The following is a 16,867-nucleotide window of genomic DNA, read 5'->3' as shown; positions in this document are numbered from 1 at the left end:
TAGGGTTGTGAACAGCGGACGCAGGTGCAGGGCATGCAAGAACTGACCATATAGGGGTTAAATGTCCATTGGCTGTAGCACATAATAGTCGTATCATAGCTTTGACCATGCCATTGTCATATCTCTGACTGAGGAATTATGTGATAATCATTTTCATTCCCCTGGCTCATCATTGTTGTGGATTTAGTCTCATTTTGCAAACTCTTTGCAAAATCTCATTGTCTGTGCTAAAATATAATTGACACTGAATTATTAGCTGTGAATTTTTTTTCCTCATTTATACAAAAATTATAAAAAATGAATAATAGTGTGGGAATATATACAAAACTCACATTTCATAGATATTTTAAATTTGATTTTGGAATAAGAAGGGAAATAGAATGACCTTTTCAGATTGAAACATTCCTGATGTTGTAGACTATTCATTTTTAGATTCTGCAAGTATTTTTATCAGTGAATTGCTGTTACTCTGTCAAATTTAAAACGCATGCACGCGTATGTTATCTGTGCTGGAGGAGGAATAAGCGTTAGCAGAGGATTATATGACGATTAATTAGGAATTAGAATGGTAACATATCTCGGCATGTTTCTCACTCAAGGTTGATGTATTTGATGTAGGAATTTCAGGCCTGGCTTAGGTACGTTATATTCCTTGTAGTTTTCTCTCCAGAGGGTTATTTAAGATCAAGCACTTCCGCCATCGAGACTATCTTTCAAATCAAAATTTTGTGACTTGGTTAAATAATTCCTTATGACATGCAGCCAAGAAGGGCAAGATTTTATTATGATTATTTTTAATCAGAATCACAAATATTTTTATTCTTGATTGCAATTGCATGGCATTGTTTATTCCAAAGTATTTGCTTTCAATTGAAAAAAAAGATATCTCTGTGTAGGCGATAGGCTGAGTAGTAAAATGAAATCTATATTTCAAATCTTTTGGAGGGGTATTATAAGAAATTATTTCATCTCTGATATCATTCCAGGATTAATTATTTCTTGGATTCTTTTTTTTTTGGGGGGGGGTAGTCTTGACTATTTGTATCAAATGCATGATGTTTGGTCTCCATGTATCCCTTTATTTCTTTCATGTATCTCACTGTGTTTAATGTTCAATGTTGTGTTAAGTGAAAGGCACCTAAAGACAGACATTGCACGATACACGTACCTGTGCAAAGTATAACTTTGTATCTCATCAAACATTACCCTGGCAACAATTTTGCAATTCTCCGTGTACTCCAGACATCATCGTCTAGCAAACAGAGCGATTGGAGCGATCGCTGAATCGAACATTTGCGTAGAGTCAAGTGGCATTTCGTGGAGGCGATGGTTGATGTGGCGTGAAGAGGGAGGAAGGTCGAGAAATGAGGACGTCGGATTATTGGATGGATTGACGGGGATAGAGAAACAGTCTGAAGGATAGGAGAGGGAGTAATGAGCAGATGGACATTATGAAATGAGGCTTACATTTCTCCAGTTTTAATTCAGGCCTGTTCGTGATAACCCGTATGATGTTAGAGAGATATTAGAGACCTGCTGTTGTTCAAAACAGCTTGTGACCGTTGCTGCGATGAGTCCATGAGCGAGGGGGTAGGACAGGACCCCCACTGTCTAATTTCTCATCAGTGTTAAATGCCCTGTGGATTGCAGATTCATATCATCTTGTCGCTGATGAGATCATTATGTAACCAGGAGAGGGGGCATTGTTGTTATCCTGTTAACCCTGCGAGCTTGCTGCTATCGCTGAAGCTAATTATGTTCAATGCGAGGTAGAATCTCGTTGAAGCACGCGAGGCAATCATCTCCCGAGCTCGATTGGGTTGGATTCATTCATTATTTGCCGAGCTATCTCTGACTGGTGGTGTACCTCGCTTCCTGATTGCTCCTTCGTTTAACCTACCCCACTTCTCCCATCCAGTTTATCTTTCCCTGCGCAGACACACCACCGCAGGTGAACAGCTTCGTCTTACGTTCCCAACATCTTCAGAGAAACAAAGGCTTCAGCCTGGATAAGATTACCTCACTGATAAACTTGACGGTTTGCCAGCGAGAAAAAAAAGGGACCCCCTCATCAATATTTTTGTGATTCTGCAGGTGTAAAGGGGATTAGGGAACCTGTCTTCAACCTATAAAACCACTCAGGATATGAAGAGTTGATTACAAGCGACGCACTGGATGTAATTTTTCATCTGACGGGGCAATCACTTAAAGCTCGACTTGAACCTGCGAAGCTCCATCCGTTCTCTGTGGTCATCGAGGCAGACACATGGAAAATAAATTACAGCCTAGGCTGCAAACTCGGCATGTATCTATGTTCTTTAAGCTGGAATGATTTACAACATTGGATTTCATTATGGTACATTGGAAGAGGATAAAAGTAGGTGAGGAAATGTACTCTGGATAGAATGACCTTCAGGTAATGTTTTGACTTTGAGAATGTTATTGAAGGGTTACGGACTGGCCTTTCGTAACTCAGGGAGATGTTCAACGTCAGCAGACTTCAATAAGCAATCAATTTTTCTCACCCAATTTCTCGGTCGTGCCGCCAAAGTAAAAAAAATGCATAAGGAATGTGGATATGTTTTACGCGACTTTGGAAAGTGATCAATTTGTCACCTCCTTGTATACATCAGAAGTGGATAAGTGTTTTTCATCTCGTCTGTGAATTGTTTCCTTATTTCACCTATCAGAAGGCTAATAACAAGAGATATATTGAAGTGACGATTACAGCAAAGGGGGAAAAAAGCAATGGCCAGAATCAAGATTACAGCAGGAACTTGTCATTTCAAATGAGAGACTTTCTCTAAATTGAAATGACAGTTAGGGGATTGGCATGATTGTCGGAGTGCTATTTGTGGAACAAAAGCAATTTTACATCATCTTGCCTCTCAGTCGACTTCAGAAAGAAAGAGGTTTGAGACGATTTGTTTGATTCTAAGCTTTATTACCTTGGACCTGACGATAATGGGTTCACAGTGAGAGAGCCGTAATGAAGTTCAATTTGAAGATATATACAGATGTCTTCGGTGAGGAACCACATCGCTTTGATTGCCTGAGGGCTGAAGCTGTTTAGTGCATTGTGATTCGTTCTGCTGTATTGTTACAGCTAATAGATAAATGACATTGATGCCATTAATAATAAAGGTTATTAAACTTGCCAAACTTGATACGATTTCATCTCTAATGAAGTCGTATTATTCTTGGCAAGGTACTTGTGACTTGGCATTGCTTGTTAAGCTCATCAAGGAACAATTTTGAGCTACGTCTGTCTAATTCTAAAGATATTCTGCAGCCACAGTAGAGGTAGCATTGCAAAAAATGGCTTTTGAGAACAGTACGCTCGTGTACCAGCGCAGAGCAGAGATGTTTGACTCGGACTCAGACCATCTGTCTTCGAGCGGCGAGAGCTCCCCACGAGAAGGAATCGGCAAGTCTATTGTTATTCCTAACTTTGGAGCCGTCCAGCACAACCCCCAACAAACGAATCCCTCTTATGGGCACCTGGAGACTCCACGAGAGTGTCAATATCAGCAGAAGTAGGCAGAACTCTGAGAGGTCTTCCGGCGTTGATTCCGACGCTGATTTTGTCTTCCGTCACAAAAGCAATGGCATCGACGCAAGGTATTCGGCTGTGAGACGGCTTCCTGTGAACGGTCACTGTGAAGGTGATCATGAAAAGGACAGAAATGGTGACCGTTCCCATATGCCTGTTCCTGAGCGAAGGAAAGAGCATCTCAATGGACATTGTGGATTAGACTTCAAAAAATTTGATGTGAATGGCACTGCAGTTAGACCAGACCCGCATCTCACAAATGGAAACCGCAAGGAATACAGCATCCTAAATGGAAATAATGTGTACATCAATGCAACTACCACTGTAGGTGAATGGTTAGAAAATGGCCATTTTGATACTGGAGGAAATAACGGTAAGAAGCCCACTGTAGGATATTCCAAAAAGAACCCAATCTTATCGATCAACAATAACGTCATAAAGGAAGACTTCTGTGCCAATGGGAAAGTGAACTTTAACCAGGAGAGTGATGAAAACAGCCCCATCTTCATCCAAAGTTTAAAACTGGATGATAATTTGAATAGAGGAATCGCATCCTTGCTGTATTCGAACACCCCATCCCTGACGTTCTGCCAAAGGAAGAGACTTAATTTCATGAAACTTTGTCTTCGGCGGAATCAACCGTTCTACTTTCTGGAGATGGCAGGAGAGAACGACAAGGTTCCAAGTAGGTATTTCAAAGAAGAAATGTCTGTGTTGTCCCCCTGTGTCCGTTATTGGTGTTTATTGGGTAGCAGGAAAAACTACATGGGGGCTAGAGGTAATTTAGCCCCCCAAATGCTCAAAGGAGCCCTGGAACCCCCCCCCCCCCATTCATTGCAATGTTAAAGATTTTCCATTGTTGCAGATTTAAGTTGTGAAAAGTAGCCCTCAAAATACATTTCTTTTTGCCTGGTGGGTAGGCTAAGAATATTCATTTTTAACAACAATTTTTCAAAAATGTAGTATTAGACTTTGCTGCACATAAATGTTCATTTAGCTTTCTCATCTATAGATATCAATCATGACTTATAGCAATGATTGACAAACAAAAATGTCTTTTATGAATTTGGAGCATATTTGTGGCATTTTATAGAGAAAATGGTGCCCCCCAAGAAAAAGGTTTTGTGAATATTTAGTGGCAACCCAGGGAAACCCTTCGTTATTTCCTACACTTGGCTTGAAGGTGAATGAAGTGAAACCTGTCTATTTGAATTTAAGTCATACAAGATGAACAAATGAATTTTGAGGATTTGAATCTAAATCCAAAGTTTGACTGATCATGATCCAGTGGATCTAATCTAAATCTTTGTTAATTAGATTGTATCATTTGACTCTTCTTTTTAAATCCAAGATTAAAATCATTCTGTAGGATTTAAATCTAACTCTGAAGTGTGGCTTGTCATTCATCCACAGTCAATCTAGATTTATTTCAAATCCATGAAATTCAAGAGTGCATCTTTCGAGTCATTCTCATTTAAAATCTGCAATTGAAATTTGCTGTCTTTTGACACTGAAATACATTACATTTCTATAATTTGAAGAGCTGTTTAAAGGACAAGTCCACCCCAACAAAAACTTGATTTGAATAAAAAGAGAAAAATTCAACATACAAAACACTGAAAATTTCATCAAAATCGGATGTAAAATAAGAAAGTTATGGCATTTTAAAGTTTCGCTTCATTTCACAAAACAGTTATATGCACATCTCGGTCGGTATGCAAATGAGGAACTGATGACATCACTCACTATTTCTTTTGTATTTTATTATATGAAATATGAAATATTTTTATTTTCTCATCATTGTCATGTGAAATAAGGTTTCATTCCTCCGTGAACACGTGGAATTACATTATTTTAACATTTTGTGCTTCAGGCAAAGAGGTCCTAATTGTCGAATTCGTAAAAATTGAAATATTGTATAATTCAAACAATAAAAAAATATACTATTTTGTTAAAAATAGGCGAAACTTTGAAATGTCATAACTTTCTAATTTTACATCCGATTTTGATGAAATTTTCAGCATTGTGCTCGTCTTATTTTTTTCTATTGATTCAAGTCAACATTTTTCTGAGGTGGACGTGACCTTTAAATGTGCTAGTTTGTGTCTTGAGTGCTCAATTGCGGGAAAGCTGTTTCCTTTCCATCCCCTGCTTGTGTCAAGTCATCAAATATTGAAAAGCGGATACTGAATATTATAGCCATCGCAAACCCGATATGCAATTTGCATAGTTATGAGGTGATTAGCATATATCGTCTTCTCTACAACGTTCCTCCATAGCCTGAAGTGTATTGCAGGATCGTGTGTATTTGATCCAGTTAGTGTAAACATTTTTTATTTTTTTGTAAAGATTTGCCGAATTTATTAGTCACTCTCTACTAAAAAATGAATTGATTGTGCAATGCATACCTCTAGACGTTCTCACATCAAAGAATATTTCTTGAGGGAGTGGGGGTGTTCAGAATGGTGATAATAAATTCATTTTGGATGAAAAATAAAAGAAATATTGTTGCAGACTAATATAGGATCACATTATTCATGGTGTTGACAAACTAGTAGTCATGAAACCATATGCAAACTATTGATTTTAAAGAATATAAGTTGGGATTAGAAGAGTAAGATCCAATGATAAACATGTAGATATTTGTGTAGTTCATGCACACTTGATAGGCTTAAATTCCATTTTTAGAGGGAAAAGAGTTAAACTTATAATATCTTTCAAAAAATCTTCATCGCTCAAAGCCAATATTTGTATCTTGCAGATATTGTCATGGTTTGCATGTTACTTTTCATCCAAATCTTGTCTGAACTTTTATATAATAATATAAATATTTGCAAAACAACTTTTATATCACTATATTGCAAAACATATGTTTTGTGATATATTACTTCTTTTATGTTTTATATATGTATCAAATTTACTTTTAATGCAATTTGAATATAAAAACCATTGTTAACTGCCGTGGTGGTCATTCAAATAGTGGATAAGCTGATTGTCTGTTCCTGGCAGTGCACTCTAAATTTCATTAAAATTAAAATATATAGATATCAACTGTTGTTTGGACCAACCAGATTGTGGATTTTTGTATTATTAATTGTTAAATCTGAGACTTTGTTAAAGTAAGACACATCTAAATTAAAAAAAAGTGTCTTCAGGATTCATATAAAATGTTGAAGTTGATTTGCTAATGGCAGTTTTTCATTCATTCATTCATTCATTTCGGTTTATTGTAAACAATATTTCCTTGTTAAAACAGTTGGGAGACTGATACAAACAAAGATTACAATGTAAGCATAAATTTCATAGTTACATAAGTGAAATGAAATAGTCAAATAATATAAAGTAACAATTAATTAATTGATGTTGGTATATTGCACTTACAAGGTAATTGATATGATGTAGATCTGGATTCATATTAATCCATGAAATTTAGAGTGTAAGCCACGAACAAATGTAATCAAAATAATATTACCAATTCATAAAGACACAACATATTTTTTTCATATTAACTAATTAGATGATGAGCTAATTTGTGGTTCAACTAGAAAATACCTGTTTGAGGAGCTAATGACCTTTGACCCTCTGCTCGACAAATAATAATTGATTAGGGTAGCTAGGTGGAGAGGCAGTCAATTTGATTTTAATTTGAAAACAAAATTAACAATCTGTCACTCTGTCTAAACACACAAGAGAAAAGAAATTTAATATGACCAAAAAATATTCAATAGATTGGCTGAGTCTCTTATTGGGCATTGTTGTCTAATAATTGGTGATCAGTAGTGTGTTTGCACGCATGTCTGCTGATTCATTAGCAGTTAATACTCTTTGTAGATGTAAGAAGAGTTTGGGGGAATGGTTACGATCGGTCTACGACACAACACGTTACACATGATTAGTGAGATGTGAATAGGGAGAGAGCAGAAGGAAAAACATGAGAGAGGCGGGGGGGGGGGGGGGGGATGATTGGAAAGGGATGAGAGAAGGAAGAGGAAAGGGATTATTAAACAGTGAATGAATGAGATAAGGGAGCAAAGAGAGACAGGGTCAGAGATAAAAAGATAGAAAGATAGTAAGACAGGGACACAGAAGGGAAGTGAGACAGATATAAAAGGAGAGAAAGATAGCATCAGAGAGAGAAAGAAGGAAGAGTAAATGAAAGAAAACAGGAGGGAGTAAGAGATAAAAGGACAGGAGAGATGGAGAAAGATAAAGAAAAGAATGAGAAAGAAGAGAAAATAATAAACAGAAAGATAGAGAGGAGAAGCATTTGGTGGGTAGAGAGCGAGAGCGCAAGTACATATATGGAACTGGGGGAGGAGGATTTTGAGGGAGCTGTGAGCGATAAGCAATTAAACCTGGTGGCAAGCCTCTATGTTTACTCATGCACATGACATAATTATACTGTAACATAGTCAGTCTGCAGGGGGTATATATATTAAGAGTAACATTCTACCATTGTCGCCATGGAGATATACCTTGGAGCTTGCCTGAAGGTTGACTCAGTCTGTTTTTTTTTCACTCCTTGTCTCTTTTTTTTTAATCGTTTGTGGCTTGCCTGCTCGTTTATTCCAACTGTTCATGATCTCATTTCTGTCCATTTTCTACTTTTAACCTTCTCTTAACCCTATGTTTGGCAGTATTCCCTGCAAAAGTTTTCACTAGGAAATGTTTTTATCACATTCATCTTATCACTTGATTATCTTCACAGTTACAAGTTTTCATTTTTCCGACCTTGGTTCGGTCTTAATCTGAATTCACTGTATACATTCTGATTCTATGCGAGAGCGAAGTTCGCTCAGTCAGTAAAGCGTCTGCCTGTCAAAACAGAGGTTGTGGGTTCGAGTCCACCCTGGGCAGATGACTGAAGCCTGCATTTTGTGTAAATGTCTCTCCCCTGTTCCATAGATGCAGGCTATGTTACAGTGGAAAACACTCCATCCCTCAGATAGGACGTTTAATGGAGGCCCCGCGTACATGATAGTCACCACCTTTGCACGTGAAGAAGCCATTGCGGGTCAGAGTGGTTCAGTGTGCTTTTCACCTCCCAGGCACAGGGGATGCCAAACAAATACTAATAGTAATAAGAAGAAGAATCATAATACCATACAGGGATAATTCTTCAGAGCCTGAAGTTTGATAACTCTTATTTTTCTTACACAGACTATGAGAGTGTACTTATACAAAGACATCACTTCAAAAGCTAAAGAAGTCTCCCTTGTCTCCTTTTACTCTATTGATGCAGGTCCTAGGATGTTGATGCCACGTCCAAACTCTGCTTTCATCCCGAGGGTGGTGCCTGGTACCGGCTCAAAGGAACACGGTGTCTCGGTCCAAAGCAGTCTTGACAGTGATAACGAGGATGTCTTCAAGCAGGTTGTCAACATGCACCCCTCAGATCAGTCGCTGGCGGACAGGGGAATCCCCAACCGTAAGCTGCAGGCGAGGTACCAGGAAGCCATGCTGAAGCTGGAGACCTTGAAGCGACAGAATGAAGAGACACTGAAGATGTATGACCAGGCAAGGAAGGATGCCGACTACTACTGCAAGCAGCACAGGACGGCCATGAGCAATGGGGATCAGCTACGGGGCAAGCTCCAGGGGCTCCAGCAGGAGTATGCGGAGCTGATGTCGGAGAGAAACCAAGTGCAACAGGAGATCAATGATCTTAGACAGAGATATGATGATGATGCCAAGGAGTTGAATGAACTCCGAATCCAAAGTCGGGAATTTGTGAGTGTGATGGGACAACCTGATGTGAAGCGGATGTATGATATGGCCATGGATAGGTATGAGACCCTGAAACACGAGTACGACAGTCTTCAGAAGCGGTATACCGACATGAAGAGCTCACATGGATCAGGTGTGAACAAAATTGAAAGGTTACAGGAAGACAAGAGTCAGTTACAACTTCAAATAGACACTGCGGTGAAGGAGAGGAATGCTCTGAAACAACAGTGTACAGGTGCAATAAGAGAGTATGAGAAAGCTCGCAGGGAGCTGGAAGAGCTTCGAAAGCAGGAGTACAAAGCTCAGCAGGATAGCAGAGTCTTCAAACAAGCCATCAAGAAGGCACAGATGGATCGTGACCAGGCTGTACATGAACACCGTCTGGTCATGAGTGAACGCGATGAAGTCCACAAGGAGATTGAAAAGCTCCAGGACGAAGCACAGCGGGAATCTACCAGGCGAAAGGCTGCTGAGGAAAAACTTGCCACCATGCAGAACGACTATAGCCATCTGCATCAGAAACTCGTTGACACGTTGCGCGAGCAGGACCAATCAGAAAAGAAAATTAGCGATCTGTCAGAACGCTATCGCGTCATGATCAACAATACCATGATGGCGAAGAAAGAACGTGAAGGTATCCTTCAGGACCTCCGGAAGTATGAAGAGGAGCTGCAGGTAGCACGTCATGAGCGAAAGGAAGCCTTGGACCAGCTGGAGGAAGTCAACCAGGAGAGGTACAAAGCCAAACAGGAACAGGAGATGACCAACCATGAGTACAAAGAAGTCAACAAGGAAGTGGAGTCTTTGAGAAGGAAGGTGGATTCTTTGACTAGGGAACTTAAAGAATCATTACAGGTGAGACAGTAATTTTCCTATAACTTTCTGTGGGGTAGTTAGAGGAGGAACTGTAATAGCCTTTTCGCTCTCAGCCAAACATAGGTTATTATTTCAGTATTGCAATTGGAATTTGTGATTAACTGGGTGCCTACGGGAACCAACTAGTCGTCTGAACTTTGAAGAATTTTGTATTCTATGGGTCATGGAAAGGTTTCAGGAACAAAACTGTTCAGATGTTTTCTGGACTCGGTGTAAAAATAAATGGCTTTGAGATTAAAGGTTAGCCATTTGGTAAAAATAATGACTTATCGGCTCAGATGAGCATTTTTTCTAACGAACAAAAATGATGGCTTCAAATATTTTATAAGAGTTGAGGAATAAAGGAATATTTACTTCAATAACTCCATACATCTACTTGATTTGCTAGTTCAGCCCTCTGGACTGCCATACCCGAATAGAACTCCCAAGGATTTAAAAAGCGCGAGCGCGCCCTCTCCCGTTCAGGCTTACTACCCATGATCACCGCGCAACTAGCGTCCATCTTCCTCACCTTTCGCAAGCCCATACGTTGAAACATGTTGCTACGCAAGGCGGAGGGTCGGTGGGAGGGTATCAAGTAGATGTATGAGTTATCTCGTAAATAAGAAAATCAGGTAAGTATTTTCATAATTCGCTTTACAAATGACATCAAGCATATCATTTGTCACAAAATTGGACGAGAGCTTTGAATACCACTTCCCTACTATCGGTCACCATATCACTACATGCAACATTTCCTTGATCTTTATATGATGTCTGTATTCACAGGAATCAGAGAATGCCAAGAGGTTACGAGATTGGGCCTTCATGGAGCGAGATAAGATCGTGGCTGAGAGGGAGAGTATACGGGCCCTCTGTGACAAACTCCGTCGGGAACGGGACAGGGCAGTGAGCAACTATGCAGAAGCTCTGCGTAAGACGGATGATGTGGAAAGAAAGAAGAATGAAGTCACTAAAGAACTCAACGAGGTCAAGTAAGTAACAAATTAACAAACTTATAATTTTAGAGGAATAATTCCAACTTTAAAGAAAAGCATAATAATGTCTGGGTGACAAAACCTCATATCTCAAAAGAATTAAAAAGTTTAGGATAGTGCAGAACTTTGCAGCCATTTGGCTTTATCCAATGGAACGGTATTCCTATTTACAAGCATTGTGGCTTTATTGTTTTGAGACAGATGACTGTGAGTTAGGGATACATGATTTTTTTTAATCAAAACAAACGCATGATTACCCCAATATTTTTTATACTAGGTCATGTCAACCCAAATTGATTAAATCTTGTTAGATTTTAAGCCGTTCTGAATCCAAACAACCATTTCTCCATTCAGTCACGTGAGAAGTTAAGTCCTTCTGACTTCAAACAAACCTTTATTTTCATTGCGAAGTCTCACCCGAGTTCAACAAGCAGTTCTCCATGGTTGTTGCATTGACTATGTGGGTAATATGTCCAGGCAATTACCGAACCTAATTCTGTAATACAAGGGCAATAGTGTAAGGACAACAACAGGAGCATACTAATTTGTAATGGAAGGATCTTTGTATGAGATGAATGATAGGTCTATTCTCATTAGAGGGAAGGAATAAAGATTACCAGCTGTGAAGTATTAAAGCCCTGGGCCCCTGTAAGATAATAGCGATTAATCGTTTGCTTGATTTTAAAGGATGATTGTACATCGTAGTCAATGAAATCAATTTTAGAAAAGTGTTCTACGATCATTGCTAAGCTTTGTGTTACAGGCCCCAGGACCCCTAAACATAAAGCTTAGCAATTGATCATTGGGCGGAGTTCTGTGATTAATTGCATTGATCATTGTGTATTATCAACTGTGAAAACCAGCCTTATGATCAACAATAAGCTTTGTGTCATGCTACCCAGGGCCCTGTTACATAAAACATTCTGATTGATCTTATGGCTGATTTCTGTGATCAATTGCATTGATTATTTTGAATGATCAATCATAAAAACCAGGCTTACAATCAATATTAAGCTTTGTGTCATGCTACCCAGGGCTCTGTGACACAAAAACCTTTGCGTTTGATTTTTCGATGGATTTTACGACTGATCATGCACAATAATCCATTCAATAATTCATAGAAAACGATGTCATGATCGATCGCAAAGATTGATGTTATGGAGCCCAGGTTTGGCATCAAGTACTCTAATGTTTACATTTAAATGAACAACAATTGCATGCACTGCTTCACAAAAAAATGAAAAGCAGTTGGGTTTATGAGAATTAGAAGGAGCTAATCAATTACAAATGAGTTTTTTTCTGGGCCTACAAAAGTAGATAAAGCCATCATATAAAATGTTTGCATTATAAACAAAGGAACAGATTAATGTAATATATACCGAATACACTATTGTGATATCAAATCCTAGTCTGAGGCAAATTTTGATTTGTGTAATTAGAAACTGCCTTAAACAGTAAAGGGGAAAAAATGTTAATTACAAATATTGTGAAGGTGCAGGAGCTCCAAACACTTTATATTAATGAAATATGGCAATGTTAGCTGAAGATATTAAAATTGTACATGCAATGAAATGGTTTCTTTTCTGTGATGTAAAAAACTTATATGTATTGTATTTGTTCTTAATGATTATTATTCTACTTGGCATAATAGGTCCTGAATAATCAATTTTAACATTACATGCTGGCTTTTAAAAATATTTGTTGGCTTGTTTGAAACTATGTGGGCCTCCTTTAATTGCCTGACATTGTGTTGCCCTTGTCTGTATTTGTATGCATTAATGAGCAGACCATTAAAGTAATGTAATTTAAAGGTCAATCATCTCCCTATTGAAAGACAAAAAGGGAATAGGTCTCTAGTCTTGTTCATATTTAATGCGTGGTGTGAATTTTTTTCTGCTCTGTACAGCTTAAATGTTTTAAAGCTTTTTTATTTTGATTTATAAGGAATTTTCCTTTCTGTTCTCTTTTAGTAAGAGTCCAGTTGTATTTCAGTTTGATTTGGACAGCTTTGTCAATTTTGATTTATACTTAATTTGGTGATAGCATGTATAATTTTGAAATCATACTTGTATCAATATCATATTTGAGCCAACTTCTTCAAGTGTCATTGTCAAGTTTCAAATAAGTTTCGTTAAATTTTGCCTTCTTGCTTGAAAATTTTAATGATTATGTTTACTTCAGTTGATTTTTGTTGGGCTGATTTTGGAATGTTTTCACTAATTTTGATCTAATAGTTGAATGCAATCTAAAAGGTGTAGATTTTTAATCTTAAATGAGTTGATTTTAATCTAGTAGGAGTTGAATTTAGTTTGATAGGAGTTGATTTTGATCAAGTAAGATTTTATTCAATTTAAAAGTAGTTGAGTTTAATCTAATAGGAATAGATTTTATTCTAATATGAGTTGACTTTAATGTAAGTTTTTTTTAAAATCTTTTTTAGACAAAATGTGATACAGCAGGAGGAGAAGGAAGCTAGGATGAGACAGCTGATCGCTCCTCGTAGCCGAGACTCCGCCATCGATGCTGATTCTCAAGAATGGCAGATGGAGTTGGTAGAAATAGAAACCGTCAAGGTAAGATGAATGCAAACTGAGGGGGGAGTATCACAAAGATTGAAGTGTGATTTATATTCTTACTTAACTCCCAATTTGCTTATGATCACAGATCTGTGTGCGCACCCTTCTTGGCGACCCAGATTGGCTGGCTCCTCCAATGCACCTTTGAATGTCTTTGACAGATATATGGCGCTATACAAATGCTGTGCATCAGCATCATCATCACATTTAAGCAAACCAAAATACAAGGAGAGACTCAATCTTATCAGAAAGAATAAAATGAGAGGAGCAATCTAAAACTGTTTCATGACATCAATGGGGCTAATTATGTATTCATGAAGTCATATCTTGGGGTTTCATGGACCGATTCCCACCAAATTTGGGTTTTTCATCATGTTCTACCAAAACACATGTATTGTATCAAAAACACCCATTATGCAAAAAGTGAAAATTGAGGACATCACACTTCGGTACTCTATATCATGTGCCCATGGCTTTTAGGCATAGCTTTAACTCACACTGAACTCTTTGTGACACACCCCAGGTCAAAACCCACATTAAAATAAACAAAAATGGAACTAATCATTGTGAGCGCTCAAAGTCTTTACATGATATTAAGGTAGAATATCATTATTAATGGTCCACTGCTTTTGATTGCTCTACCAATGCCCTCACATTGAAAATATAAAAAAATAACTACTGATACTTATAAGCTGTCAATTTTTATGTAGTCCCATACATGAGTATGCATGTGTTATGCTTGTGACCCTCATAGGTATTTAGTCAATTTGAGGTAATATTGGTGGTTCCATTGCTTTCCTGCAAACAACTGACTTTTATGTGCATTGTAAACACCTCAGAATATTTTTCTCCATACTTTATATTCATTAGAGCTTGATTTTACCTTAAAGTTGGTCAAAGTGTATTGTGAGATTTATATAAAGGTTTTGTAGTGTACATCTTAATTTTCAAGTGAAACCTGTATTCATATACTTGAATTCAATTCAAGTGAAGTGATTTCAGGAATAGATTTTAAGAAACAAGGATATTTGCATACTGTGTTGAAACTCTGAAAAGGGTATGATATCTTTTTTTTCATAATATTTTTACTTGGAAAGGGGGTGGGAGGGAAATTTGAGACATGCTAGACAATAAGTTGTCAGAACACCTGGGCTTATCAGACTTAGTTTTCCAAACATAGCAACATGATTATGCAAACCAAATTACATGTATTTCAAGATATTCAAATTCAATTCGGTTTTATTAAGCAATACTCATAAAAAATCGGAAGACTAGCAATGTGAGTTTACAATAAAAAAATACATAACAGAGAAATTAATAAATACACATAACATGCAGTGACCATTAAAGAAGAAAAAAATATATATTATGTTTAAAATGAAATAATAGTATCATGTATTCTGTAAAAAGGAATTTCAACTGAAAGATCACTGGCGAAAAATAAACAAACTGCAGCTCAGTACGGTAGCACACACAAACACAAATATATATATATTTATAAAACCATTCTTAGTGGGTAAAAGGAATCAGTATGAGTCTTGTCAGTTGAAACATAACCTTTATTTTGGATTAATAAGCTTTGGCACACCCATAGTTTGAAGAACTTCCCAGGCTTACATTCAGTTTTCCCACCCAGTGACTCATTCGATTGTCTACATGGGTGAGAAAAAAAAAACCAAAAGAAAACGAGGAGGAATACAAACCAAAACACATGTAGGGTTTGTCATTAATTGGGGCCAGAGTAAATATGACCTTCTTTAATCCAAAATGACCCTCAATTGATAATAATCATTGTTTGATGAGGGTTCATTTGTTGTAAAATAATTATATCATCAAAAGATCTTGCCTTTTAAATACACATGTTATTTTACATCATATGGAATGCAGCCAAATGAATGCCCCCTTTAGAAACAGGTGAGTCTTTAGAAGCTTGTTCGTAGGCATTCCATGAAATTGAATTATCAATTATTTTGAAAGGTTGAGAATGTCAGTTGTCCATTCATGGGATTATTTTTTTTACTAACAGCAGTGCTCATTACTAACTAGACAAGAACAAATTTATTTTGATATTTCTAAGTCTCCATACTTTTTTTTACGATTATGATACTATTTAAAGTCACAATATGTCAAGTTCCAAATTGGCAACACTTGATAATGCTAATATTAATAGGGCACTAAGTGTGGGTCTTTATTAGCCCACTTATTTATATTTATGATTGCCACATTGGAATAAAATGATATGGGCATAATAAGACAAAAATCATTTCTAAAAAAACACAACCAAAACACTTGATACATATAAACCCTAGAGACTAAAGGGGCTTTCGCAATCACTTTTGTGATTGTTTGCGATCATTTGGTCGCAAAGTATGTAGCACAATATCGCAACGGTTGTAAGCAGTAGCACCACCAATTGTGAAAGGGGCTTTATTTCTAAGATACGTTGAAAATTAGTCTGTTGACTTCTGAATTCTGTAATTCCATAGGCTATGGATTACCTGATTTCAGTAAGCAATGGGTTGGATGTACTGATAGAGCATAATGCATCATAATGCATGTAAAAGCATCATTACAGTTGACCCGAATGTAACAAAATATATTTGACCCAAATATGTAACGCTTATCTGATATTTAATGCAGCATCTGTTTATTTTTCATTGTAAGGAAGTATTTCGTGAATCATTTTAAATGTACTTTTACCATTGGCAGTACTATCTGACAAGACTGGCATATTTCAGTTAACCTTCATTGTTACTCACCACATGTCTCATTGGATGGGGGGGGGGCATAATGCAGTCATGTTAAAAAAAAGAAGTGTATTAAAAATGAAATTGGCCATAATGAAGAGTAATGCTTGCCTATGGGTCTCCTTGTATTTTTCGGCTGGTCTTTGTAGGTTTTTTGTGTACATTTTTTGCATTGTTCACATCATTTGGGTGAAACCGGTGCATTTAGACATTACATATGTTAAGGCCCAATACCACAGAGCTTTGCGATCGATTATGTACTTGTTTTGTACAATAGACACATCAATCATTACAGTAATCAATCATAAAATCAACCATGTGATCATTCACTAATCTCTGTGATACAGGGCCCAGAATCCTCTTTATGTGATGATGTCCTCAAATCATCAAGTAATATGCAAGTCTAGTCTT

General features: G+C 37.3%; 1 protein-coding gene across 1 annotated transcript in view; it reads left to right on the top strand.

The window, feature by feature from the left end:
• The window catches only part of LOC121431982 (disks large homolog 5-like), a 56,443-nt gene that overhangs the window by 15,577 nt on the left and 23,999 nt on the right, over positions 1–16,867 (top strand). The window contains 5 exon segments of the mRNA XM_041629785.1: positions 1,243–3,471; positions 3,473–4,238; positions 8,796–10,135; positions 10,925–11,130; positions 13,574–13,706. Coding sequence (XP_041485719.1) covers positions 3,319–3,471; positions 3,473–4,238; positions 8,796–10,135; positions 10,925–11,130; positions 13,574–13,706 — 2,598 coding nt within the window. The 5' untranslated portion in view covers positions 1,243–3,318.

This window comes from Lytechinus variegatus, chromosome 18, assembly GCF_018143015.1.
Source record: "Lytechinus variegatus isolate NC3 chromosome 18, Lvar_3.0, whole genome shotgun sequence".
In the NCBI taxonomy this organism is placed as follows: Eukaryota; Metazoa; Echinodermata; class Echinoidea; order Temnopleuroida; family Toxopneustidae; genus Lytechinus; species Lytechinus variegatus.
Note: the sequence above shows the minus strand (reverse complement) of the source record. Positions and strands in the feature narration are given on the sequence as shown.